At 47.0% G+C, this 12800-nt stretch overlaps 1 protein-coding gene across 2 annotated transcripts in view; it reads left to right on the top strand.

The window, feature by feature from the left end:
• ubtfl (upstream binding transcription factor, like) overlaps positions 1–12800 on the top strand; it is a 205880-nt gene that overhangs the window by 43540 nt on the left and 149540 nt on the right. For both annotated transcript variants that reach the window (XM_085992174.1, XM_085992175.1), the window contains one exon: positions 11726–11809. In XM_085992174.1, the coding sequence (XP_085848300.1) occupies positions 11726–11809 (84 nt within the window). The remainder of the gene's footprint in view (positions 1–11725; positions 11810–12800) is intronic.

The following is a 12800-nucleotide window of genomic DNA, read 5'->3' as shown; positions in this document are numbered from 1 at the left end:
CAAAAAATTCATTTAGAACCCCTCCTACATCTTCCGGCTCCACACACACATTGCCACTTTTGTCCCTAATGGGCCCTATTTTTTCCCTAGTTATCTTCTTACCCTTAATATACTTATAAAACATCTTAGGATTTTCCTTTATTTTGCTCGCCAGTGTTATTTCATGGCCCCTCCTTGATCTCCTAATTTCTTTTTTAAGTATCCCCCTGCACTTTTTGTACTCCTAGGGCTTCCTCCGTCTTTAGCCTTTTGTATCTGCCAAAAGCCCTCCTTTTTTTTCTAATCCATTCTCGTATATCCCCTGACATCCACGGTTCCCTGTGGTTTTTGGAACCACCCTTGACCTTTACGGGAACATGTTGCCATTGTATGATCTCAATCTCCCTTCTGAAAGCCTCCCATTGCTCCGATGCGGATTTTCCTACCAGTAGCTGATCCCAGTCCATTTTGGCCAGATCCTGCCTTATCCTATTAAAATCGGCCTTCCCCCAATTTAGAACCTTTATTTCCGGCCCATCCCTGTCCTTTTCCACGGCCACCTTAAATCTCACCATATTATGGTCACTGTCACCAAAGTGCTCACCTACTAGCACTTCTTCCACTTGGCCGGCCACATTCCCTAGAATTAGGTCCAGTACCGCCCCCTCTCTTGTAGGACCTTCTACATGCTGGCTCAAAAAGCTCTCCTGGATGCACTTAACGAATTCTACACCCTCTGTGCCTTTCACACTCTGACTATCCCAGTTAATATTGGGGAAGTTGAAATCCCCCATTATTATTACCCTATTATTTGCACATTTCTCTGAGATTTGCCTACATATCTGTTCCTCTATCTCCCCCTGACTGTTTGGAGGCCTATAGTACACTCCCAGCAAAGTGCTTGCCCCCTTCTTGTTTTTAAGCTCCACCCATATGGCCTCATTAGAGGAACCTGCTAATATGTCATCCCTCCTTACTGCAGTAATTGACTCCTTAATTAATATTGCTACACCCCCTCCTCTTCTACCCCCCCTTCTCCCCATATCGCTCAACCCCACCAACCCACCTTCTACCCATATCCCTCATCCCCACCTACCAACTGCTCCCCCATCCCTCAATCCCACCTACCCACCTTCTCCACATATCCCTCTGTCTCTCACTCTCTGTACCTGTCTGTCCTCTCTGCCTATCTCTTTCCCTCTCCCCCTTGTGTCAAATCCTATCTCTTGGAGCATGCCTTTAGTTGTAATAGTGTTGCCCGTGGATTAATGGGTAGCACTCTTACCTTTGAGTCGGATGGTGATGGGATCAAGTGTCGCTGCAGAGACTAGGCTGACATTTCAGTGCAGTACTGAGGGAGTACTGCATTGTCAGAGGTGCCGTCTTTTAGACATTAAACCGAGGCCCCATCTGCCCTTTCGGGTGGATGTAAAAGATCCCATGGCACTATTGGAAGAAGAGCAGGGGGGAGTTCTCCCTGGTGTCCTGGGGCCAATATTTATCCCTCAACTAACATCACTGAAAACAGATTATCTGGTCATTATCTCATTGCTGTTTGTGGGAGCTTGCTGTGCACAAATTGGCTGCTGCGTTTCCTACATTACAACAGTGATTATACTTCAAAAGTACTTACATCGAACATAAGAACATAAAATGTAGGAGCAGGAGGAGGTCATTCGGCCCCTCGAGCCTGCTCTGCCATTCAATAAGATCATGGCTGATCTGATCTTGGCCTCAACTCCACTTCCCTGCCCACTCCCCATAACCCTTGACTCCCTTATCGTTCAAAAATCTGTCTATCTCCACCTTAAATATATTCAATGACCCAGCCTCCACAGCTCTCTGGGGAAGAGAATTCCAAAGATTCACGACCCTCTGAAAGAAGAAATTCCTCCTCATTTCCGTTTTAAATGGGTGCCCCCTTATTCTGAAATTATGCCCCCTAGTTCTAGATTCCCCCATGTGGGGAAACATCCTCTCCGCATCTACCCTGTCAAGCCCCTCAGAATCTTATGTTTCAATAAGATCCCCTCTCATTCTTCTAAACTCCAATGAGTATAGGCCCAACCTGCTCAACCTTTCCTCATAAGACAACCCTTCATCCCAGGAATCAACCTCGTGAACCTTCTCTGAACTGCCTCCAATGCAAGTATATCCCTCCTTAAATAAGGAGACTAAAACTGTACGCAGTACTCCAGGTGTGGTCTCAGCAATGCCCTGTACAGTTGTAACAGGACTTCCCTACTTTTATACTTCATTCCCTTTGCAATAAAGGCCAACATTCAATTTGCCTTCCTAATTACTTGCTGTACCTGCATGCTAACTTTTTGTGATTCATGTACAAGGACCCCCAGATCCCTCTGTACCTCAGCATTTTGTAATCTCTCCCCATTTAAATAATAATTTGCTTTTTTATTTTTCCTACCAAAGTGGATAACCTCATATTTCCCCACATTAAACTCCATCTGCCAGATTTTTGCCCACTCACTTAGCCTATCTATATCCCTTTGGAGATTCTTTGTGTCCTCCACACAATTTGCTTTCCCACCTATCTTTGTATCATCAGCAAATTTGGCTACATTACACTCAGTACCTTCATCCAAGTCATTAATATAGATAGTAAATAGTTGAGGCCCCAGCACTGATCCCTGCGGCACCCCACTAGTTATAGTTTGCCAACCTGAAAATGACCCATTTATCCCGACTCTTTGTTTTCTGTTAGTTAGCCAATCCTCTATCCATGCTAATATATTACCCCAAGCACCGTGAGCTCTTATCTTGTGCAGTAACCTTTTATGTGGCACCTTATCGAATGCCTTCTGGAAATCCAAATACACGACATCTATTAGTTCCCCTTTATCCACCCTGCTCGTTACACCCTCAAAGAACTCCAGCAAATTTGTCAAACATGATTTCCCTTTCATAAAACCATGCTGACTCTGCTTGACTATATTATGATTTTCTAAATATCCTGCTATCACTTCCTTAATGATGGACTCCAGTATTTTCCCATTGACAGATGTTAGGCTAACTGGTCGATAGTTGCCTGCTTTCTGTCTTCCTCCTTTCTTAAATAGGGGCGTTACATTTACGGTTTTCCAGTCCGCTGGGACCTCTCCAGATTCCAGGGAACTTTGGTAGATTACAACCAATGCATCCACTATCTCTGCAGCCACCTCTTATAAGACCCTAGGATGCCCGCCATCGGGTCCAGGGGACTTGTCCACCTTTAGTCCCATTACAGGAAACTTTGTGCTATCCGGCACCGACGGGACCGAGCTGTTGCCGTCCCATCAAAACTGCCGGACAAACCAGTGCTAATGTTAAAACATACGGAGCTTTTGAGCTCCGTATTTAGCAACAAACCCTGTTGAACAGCTTCTAAACAGTCGGCCGTAGCTTGCAAGCATCTCTGTAGCTAAGCAACAGCTTTAGCTAGACCTTGCAGCGCCTGACTGGTGGGAAAAAAAGCAACGAAAAGAAAAAAACTTACTGAACCGACTCCTGAATTTTGCTGGTGGATCGAGCATTCCGGACAGTTAACCTCCGGATAAACCAAAGTTTCCTGTCGTTTGCCTAGTACTTTTTCTCTAGTGATTGTTTTAAGTTTCCCCCCCCCCCCCCCAACTCCAATAGCCCCTTGATTATCCATTATTGGGATGCTTTTAGTGTCTTCTACCATGAAGACCGATACAAAATATTTGTTCAAAGTCGCCGCCGTTTCCCATTATTAATTCCCCAGACTCATCCTCTTGGGGACCAATGTTTACTTTAGCTACTCTCTTCCTTTTTATATACCTGTAGAAGCTCTTACTGTCTGTTTTTATATTTCTTGCTAGCTTACTCTCATAAGCTGTCTTCTCTCTCTTTATCATTTTAGCCGACCTTTGCTGGTTTTTAAAAATTTCCCAATCCTCTGGCCTTTCACTATTCTTCGCAACATTGTATGCTTTTGTTTTCAATTTGATACCATCCTTTACTTCCTTAGTTAGCCACGGATGGTTCATCCTTCTCTTAGAGTCATAGAGTTATACAGCACAGAAAGTGGCCCAGCGTGTCCGCGCCGGCCATCAAGCCCTGCCTATTCTAATCCCATTTTACAGCACTTGGTCCGTAGCCTTGTATGCTATGGCGTTTCAAGTGCTCATCTAAAGGCTTCTTGAATGTTGTGAGGGTTCCTGCCTCTACCACCCTTTCAGCAAGTGAGTTGCAGATTCCAACCACCCTCTGGGTGAAAAAGTTTTTCCTCAAATCCCCTTATATTCTATGCCTCGACTAATGAAGGCAAGTATCCCATGTCCCTTTTTAACCACCTTATCTCCCTGTCTTGCTGCCTTCAGGGATCTATGTACATGCACACCAAGGTCCCTCTGATCCTCTGTCCTTCCTAGGGTCCGACCATTCATTGTGTATTCCCTTGCCTTGTTAGTCCTCCCAAAATGCATCACCTCACACTTTTCAGGGTTAAATTCCATTTGGCACTGTTCTGCTCATCTGACCAACCCGTCTATATCGTCCTGTAGCCTGAGACTCCCCTCCTCGCTATTTACCACCCCACCAATTTTCGTGTCATCTGCAAACTTACTGATCATACCTCCTACATTCATATCTAAATCATTAACGTACACTACAAACAGCAAGGGACCCAGCACCGATCCCTGCGGTACACCACTGGACACAGGCTTCCAGTCACAAAAACAACCTTCGACCATCACCCTCTGCCTCCTGCCACTAAGCCAATTTTGGATCCAATGTGTTAAATTGCCCTGGATCCCATGGGCTCTTACCTTCTTGACCAGTCTCCCATGCGGGACTTTGTCAAAAGCCTTACTGAAGTCCATGTAGATTACATCAACTGCACTACCCTCATCCACACACCTAGTCACCCCCTCGAAAAATTCAATCAAATTGGTCAGACATGATCGCCCCCTGACATAGAAACATAGAAGATAGGAGCAGGAGTAGGCCATTCGGCCCTTCGAGCCTGCTCCGCCATTCAATGAGATCATGGCTGATCATCCAAATTCAGTACCCTGTCCCTGCCTTTTCCCCATATCCCTTGATCCCTTTAGCCTCAAGAAATATATCCAACTCTTTCTTGAATATATTTAATGAACTAGCCTCCACCGCCCTCTGTGGCAGAGAATTCCACAGGTTCACCACTCTCTGGGTGAAGAAATTCCTCCTCATTTCAGTCCTAAATGGCTTACCCCTTATCCTTAGACTATGACCCCTGGTTCTGGACTCCCCGGCCATCAGAAACATCCTTCCTGCATCTAGTCTGTCCAGACCTGACAGAATTTTATAGGTTTCGATGAGATCCCCTCTCAATCTTCTAAACTCCAGCGAGTATAAGCCCAATCGACACAATCTCTCCTCATGCATCATTCCTGCCATCCCAGGTATCAGCCTGGTGAATCTTCGCTGCACTCCCTCCATGGCAAGAACGTCCTTCCTCAGGTAAGGTGACCAAAACTGCACACAATACTCAAGGTGCGGTCTCACCAAGGCCCTGTACAACTGTAGCAAGACATCCTTGTTCCTGTACTCGAACCCTCTTGCTACGAAGGCCAACATACCATTTGCCGCCTTAACTGCCTGCTGCACCTGCATGCTTACCTTCAGTGACTGGTGCACAAGGACACCCAGGTCTCTTTGCACTTCCCCTTCTCCCAAACTATTGCCACTCAAATAATAATCTGCCTTCCTGTTTTTGCCACCAAAGTGTTTAACCTCACATTTATCCACATTATAGTGCATTTGCCATGTTTCTGCCCAATCACCCAACCTGTCCAAATCGTACTGGAGTTTCCCGACATCCTCCTCGCAGCTTATCCTCCTGCCCAGCTTTGTGTCGTCTGCAAATTTGGAGATATTACATCCAATTCCCTCGTCCAGATCATTAATATATACTGTGAACAGCTGGGGTCCTAGGACCGATCCTTGCGGTACCCCACTAGTCACTGCCTGCCACTCGGAAAACGACCCATTTATTCCAACTCTTTGCTTTCTGTCCGCCAATCAGTTCTCTATCCAAGTCAATACCTTGCCCCCAATCCCATGTGCCTTAATTTTGCATGCTAATCTCTTGTGTGGGACCTTATCGAAAGCCTTCTGAAAGTCCAAATACACCACATCCACTGGTTCTCCCTTATCTATTTTACCAGTTACATCCTCAAAAAATTCCAGTAGATTAGTCAAGCATGATTTACCTTTTGTAAATCCATGTTGACTTTGTCCCATCCTGTCACTGCTTTCCAAGTGCTCTGCTATTACATCTTTTATAATAGACTCTAGCACTTTCCCCACTACCGATGTCAGGCTTACTGGTCTATAATTCCCCGCTTTTTCTCTACCACCTTTTTTGAATAGTGGGGTAACATTAGCTACCCTCCAATCCATGGGTACCGTTCCAGAGTCTATCGAGTTCTGGAAGATGACCAGTAATGCATCTACTATCTCTACAAAGCCATGCTGACTATCCTTGATGAATCCTTGCCTCTCCCAAGTGGAGACTAATTCTGTCCCTCAGAATTTTTTCCAATAATTTCCCTACCACTGATGTTAGGCTCACTGGCCTGTCATTCCCTGGTTTATCCCTACTACCCTTCTTGAACAATGTTACTATGTTAGCTGTCCTCCAGTCCTCTGGCACGTCCCCTGTGGCCAGAGAGGTTCTGAAAATTTGTGTCAGAGCCCCTGCAATCTCCTCCCTTGCCTCACACAGCAGCCTGGGAAACATCCCATCAGGGCCTGGGGATTTATCCACTTTTAAGCCCGCTAAAACCGCTAGTACCTCCTCCCTCTCAGTACTAATCTGTTCAAGTATATCACAATCCCCCTGCCTGATTTCTATGCCTACATCACCCTTCTCCATAGTGAACACAGATGCAAAATATTAATTTAAAACCTCACCTACATCTTCCGGCTCTGCACACAGATTGCCACTTTGGTCCCTAATGGGCCCTACTCTTTCCCTGGTTATCCTCTTGCCCTTAATATACTTATAAAACACCTTGGGATTTTCCTTTTATTTTGCCCGCCAGTGTTTTTTCATGCCCCCTCTTGGCTCTCCTAATTTCTTTTTTAAGTACCCCCCTGCACTTTCTATACTCCTTTAGGGCTTCCACTGTTTTTAGTCCTTTGTATCTGCCAAAAGCCTCCCTTTTTTTCCTAATCCATTCTTGTATATCCCTTGACATCCAGGGTTCCCTGGGCTTGTTGGTCCCACCCTTGACCTTTACGGGAACATGTTGGCGTTGTACTCTCTATTTCCTTTCTGAAAGACTCCCACTGCTCTGATGTGGATTTTCCTACAAGTAGCTGACATGATCCTACAAGTAGCTGACGTGATGTCAGCATAGAAATCAAGCAGGGGGATTGTGATATACTTGAACAGATTAGCATTGAGAGGGAGGAGGTACTAGCGGTTTTAGCGGGCTTAAAAGTGGATAAATCCCCAGGCCCTGATGGGATGTATCCCAGGCTGCTGTGTGAGGCAAGGGAGGAGATTGCAGGGGCTCTGACACAAATTTTCAGAACCTCTCTGGCCGCAGGGGGAGGTGCCAGAGGACTGGAGAACAGCTAACATAGTAACATTGTTCAAGAAGGGTAGTAGGGATAAACCAGGGAATGACAGGCCAGTGAGCCTAACATCAGTGGTAGGGAAATTATTGGAACAAATTCTGAGGGACAGAATTAGTCTCCACTTGGAGAGGCAGGGATTAATCAGGGATAGTCAGCATGGCTTTGTCAGGGGGCGATCATGTCTGCTACTTGTCCATTTTGGCCAGATCCTGACTTATCATATTAAAATCGGCCTTCCCCCAATTTAGAACCTTTATTTCTGGCCCATGTTTGTCCTTCTCCCTGACTATCTTAAATCTCACCAAATTATGGTCACTGTCACCAAAATGCTCTCCTACTGACACATCTACCACTTGCCCAGCTACATTCCCTAAAATTAGGTCCAGTACCGCCCCCTCTCTTGTAGGACTTTCTACATGCTGGCTCAAAAAGCTCTCCTGGATGCACTTTAAGAATTCCGCACCCTCTAAGTCTTTCACACTCTGACCATCCCAGCTAATAGAAACATAGAACATAGGAGCAGGAGTAGGCCATTCGGCCCCTCGAGCCTGCTCTGCCATTCAATGAGATCATGGCTGATCATCCAAACTCAGTACAGGAAACTTTCTGGTATCCGGCACGGACGGGACCGACCTGGTGCCGGTTCATCAACAATTCCGGATAACCGAACGCTATAGTAAAAGATACGGAGCTCAGAGCTCCGTATAAAGCAACAAACCCTGTTGCTTAGCTTCAAAACAATCGGCACAAGTTGCAAGCGTCTCTGCAGCTTAGCAACAGCTTCAGCTACACCCTTGCACAGCAACAAATGGAGTAATAAAAGTAAAAAAAAGTTACCTGAACCGACTCCTGAATTTTGCCGGTGGATAGAGCGTTCTGGTTATTTAGGGGCCAGTTAATCGAAAGTTTCCTGTACCCTGTCCCTGCCTTCTCCCCATATCCCTTGATCCCTTTAGCCTTAAGAAATTGGGGAAGTTGAAATCACCTACTATTATTACCCTATTATTTCTACACTTCTCTGAGATTTGCCTACATATCTGTTCCTCTAGCTCCCCGACTGTTTGGGGGCATACAGTACACTCCCAGCAAAGTGCTTTCCCCTTTTTTGTTTTTTAAGTTCTACCCATATGGTCTCATTAGAGGAACCTGCTAAGATAGCATCCCTCCTTACAGCAGTAATTGACTCCTTGATTAATATTGCGACACCCCCTCCTCTTATACACCCCCCTCTGTCTCGCCTGAAGATTCTATACCCTGGAATATTGAGCTGCCAGTCCTGCACCTCCCTCAACCATGTCTCTGTGATGGTAACAATATCATACTCCCATGTGTTCATCAACACCTTCAATTCATCTGCCTTACTCGCAAGACTCCTTGCATTAAAATAAGTGCCATCCAGCCTTGCCATACTCCCTTGTGCCATTACATATTTGCTCTGCCTTCCAGGCTGACTTGTTTTTTCCTCTATATTTGGCTGTGCATCACCCCATACTATAGCTCCACTCCGTATCCCATCTCCCTGCCAAGTTAGTTTAACCCCCCCCCCCCCCCCCAACAGTACTAGCAAACCTTCCCGTTCCGGTTCAGGCGCAACCCATCCGACTTGTACAGGTCCCACCTTCCCCAGAAGCAGATCCAGTGATCCAGGAAACTAAAGCCCTCCCCCCTGCACCAACTCTTTAGCCACACATTCATCTGCTCTATCCTCCTATTCCTATACTCACTAGCATGTGGCACCGGGAGTAATCCAGAGATTACAACCTTTGAGGTCCTGCTTTTTAATCTGCTACCTAGCTCCCTAAGTTCTTGTTGCAGGACCTCATCCCTCTTTCTACCCATGTGGTTGGTACCAATGTGAACCACGACCTCTGACTGTTCGCCCTCCCCCTTCAGAATGCCCTGCAGCCGTTCAGTGACATCCTTGACCCTGGCACCAGGGAGGCAGCATACCATCCTGGACTCATGTCTGCGGCCACAGAAACGTCTATCTGTTCCCCTTATGATAGAATCCCCTATCACTATTGCTCTGCCACTCTTTTTCCTCCCCTCCTGTGCAGCTGAGCCACTCGTAGTGCCACGGACTTGGCTCTTGCTGCATTCCCCTGAGAAACCATCTCCCCCATCAGTATCCAAAATGAAAAATCTGTTGGAGAGGGAGATGGACCCAGGGGACTCCTGCACTACCTTCCTAGTTCTTTTACTCTGTCTGGTGGTCACCCATTCCCTGTCTGCCTGTGCACTGTTTACCTGTGGTGTGACCACCTCGTTAAACATGCTATCCATGAAGATCTCAGCTTCGCGGATGCTCCACAGTGACTCCAGCCGCAGCTCCAGCTCCGAAACGCGGATTTCGAGTAGCTGCAGCTGGAGACACTTCCTGCACGTGTGTTCGCCCTGGACACTGAAAGTGTCCTTGACTTCCCACATAGCACAGGAGGAGCACTCCATGCTGCCGAGCTGCCCTGCCATGTCTTACCCTTAATTTACTCCCTTTACTTCCTTTAAATTAAAGAATATTAAATACACGAGGGACCTACCTTCACTTTACACACTACTTGCTCTAAACTAGAGACCTTCCTTTGACTTTAACGACTGGACTGTAGAAATACTCACCAGGTCCTACTTACCAATCAGCTTCTTCCCTGGTTGTGACGTCACTTTAGCGGTTTCGCAGTTGTTGTTGTTTGACTGCTCCCGCTCTCGGACTCTTGGTGTAAAGTAAGAACCAAATCCCAACTTGCAGCACTCTGTTTAAACCGCACTCAGTCTCTGCGCTCAGTCTGCGCACAAGGCCGCTTTCGCTGCTGATGCTGCTGTCGGTGCGTCTGGTCCACTCTCTCTCTCTCCCCGCTCTTTAAATCCTCGGTCTCTGTGCTCAGTCTTCACCCAGGGCCCCTCTGCTGCCGGTGAGTCTTTCTTTCTCACTGGATTATATCTTTGCTGAGAGTTATGAAATATCTCCTTAAATGTTTGCCACTGCTTTTCTACAGTCTTACCCTGTAATATATTTTCCCAGTCCACTTTAACCAAGTCTGCCTTTATACCTTTGTAATTACCTTTGTTTAAGTTCAGGACACTAGTTTGAGACCTAGCTTTCTCACCCTCAAACTGAATTTGAAATTCTACCATGCTATGATCACTCTTCCCAAGAGGATCCTTCACTTCGAGATCATTAATTAATCCAGCCTTGTTACACGTTACCAGATCTAAAAAAGTCTTCTCCCTAGTCGGTTCCACAACATATTGTTCCAAGAAACCAGTGGCTGTAAAGTGCATTGGGATGTCCTGAGATTGTAAAAGGTGCTCTATAAATGCATGTTTTTCTTTCTTTACTCTGCTCTCCTGACTTTCCCATTACTGCTTATTGTTGGTGGACCTAATTTGTTAAAGCAGCTGTATAATCATCCGGTGTTGATTCGTTCTTTAGCTAGACTCTAAGGCCTAGAAATTCAGTCGCGTTTGCGCCCACTTATTGGCTATAGAGTGGTTTGCGCCGGAAGTTTTTTAGCGCCCGAAATTCAGTTGGTCCCTAACATCGGCGTTAGCCGGTAGCGCTGCGCCGGCACCGATGACGTCATCGGTGTGCGCAACGCCCCGGTTCCAATGCTATTCCGTGCCGATGGCCAAATTCAGTTGTGGCCGCCTCGCCCGTAGCGGCCGCAAACAGCGTTTGAAAAACAGTGCCTTGCAGCTCCGAGAGGCCGGCGCATAAAGGTGGAGGGGCGGCTGGCTGCTTTCCCGGCGGCCGCCTGGCCGCACCTCCCTCCCCGGACTCCTGCACCACCCCCCCCCCGCGACATTGGTGTCTGACTCCCGCGAGCCCGGCACTTCTCCGTGGTGCCGGGCTCATTTGCCGGGGGAATCCAGCGGCGATCTCACGGCTGCAGGCAGCTCCTCCTTAAGAGAAGGAGGAGGCCTGCAGTACCCCAGCCTGCCGCACCGCATCGGGTGCCGCAGCGGCAGCTGGACGCCTGAAACTGACTTTCATCGCCCCAAACGAGGCGGCCAAACCCTGCAATAGCGCCCGCCTCCGTCTTGGGGCGGCGCAACTGAATTTCAGGCGGGCGCTACGGGAATCCGGGCGAGCGCAAAATTTCGGGCACTAAAGACCTGGCGCTGCGATACTGAATTTTTAGCCCTGTCTCTCTCATTTCTTTAGATCAGAAAGTATCGCACGCTGAGTGAGCTGCTCACGGACGCAGTGGAGTTCGTGAAAAATCCGTACAAGGGCAAGAAACTGAAGGTAGGCCCAGGAGAGCGTGTCAGATACTGCCGGATACACTTTCAGGATGTGGGCGATGGTGCATTTGCTACGGTGTTGTAGCGGTTATTGTTACTGGATCAATAATCCAGAGAACGTGAGTTCAAATCCCACCATGGTAGTTTGAGAATTTGAGTCCAGTTGAAGTAAAAAGCTGCTCTCGGTAAAAGTCACCATGAAGCTGTCGGATTGTCGTAAAAACCCAACCGGCTCATTCATGTCCTTTAGGGAAGGAAACCTGCCATCCTTACCCGATCTGGGCCTATATGTGACTCCAGACCCACACCAACGTGGTTGACTCTTAACTGCCCTCCGAAGCAAGACACTCAGTTGTATCAAACTGCTAGAAGGCCCACCACCACTTTCTCAGGGCAACTAGAGATCGGCAATAAATGCCGGCCTTGCCAGCGACGCCCACACCCGAGAATTTTTTTTTTTAAATTAAGTGTGGGACTGGAGTCACGTGTAGGCCCAGGCCGGTTAGGGGCGGCAGATTCCCTTCCCTGAAGGACATCAGTGACCCAGTTGAGTTTTTATGACAATCCGGCAGCTTTCATGGTGATTTTCCTGGTGCCAGCCCACAGATTTTTGAGTTGCATTTCACAAGTTGCCCAGGTGGGCATTGAACTGACAAACATCACGGTTGTTGGTCCAGGACTAGAACCCTTACACACACTTCAGACTCGATTTCAGTGTCCTTGTCATGTTTCAGGATCTTTTGATCATTTATCCACAGAAAGGATTTGCGATTAGGGGGAAGGAGTTACTTTAAATGCAGCATTTTAAAGCATTGTATATTCATGCAAATTTTAAAAATTGGGACTGAGACATTAGCTAGCTAATGAGTTAGATTTGATGTAACCTTATAGATAGTAAATAAGCTAATCCTTAGCTTAACCTAGCAATCAAAAAGCACCTGATAGTACTGAGCAATGTCTGTATCGCTGATAGTGCAGAGGGGCTGGGAGGGGGT

Source organism: Somniosus microcephalus, chromosome 7 (assembly GCF_052327205.1).
Source record: "Somniosus microcephalus isolate GS21.2 chromosome 7, FLI_Smic_1.0, whole genome shotgun sequence".
Classification (NCBI taxonomy): domain Eukaryota; kingdom Metazoa; phylum Chordata; class Chondrichthyes; order Squaliformes; family Somniosidae; genus Somniosus; species Somniosus microcephalus.
The sequence above is the reverse complement of the archived record's forward strand: the minus strand, read 5'-3'. Positions and strand labels throughout refer to the sequence as shown.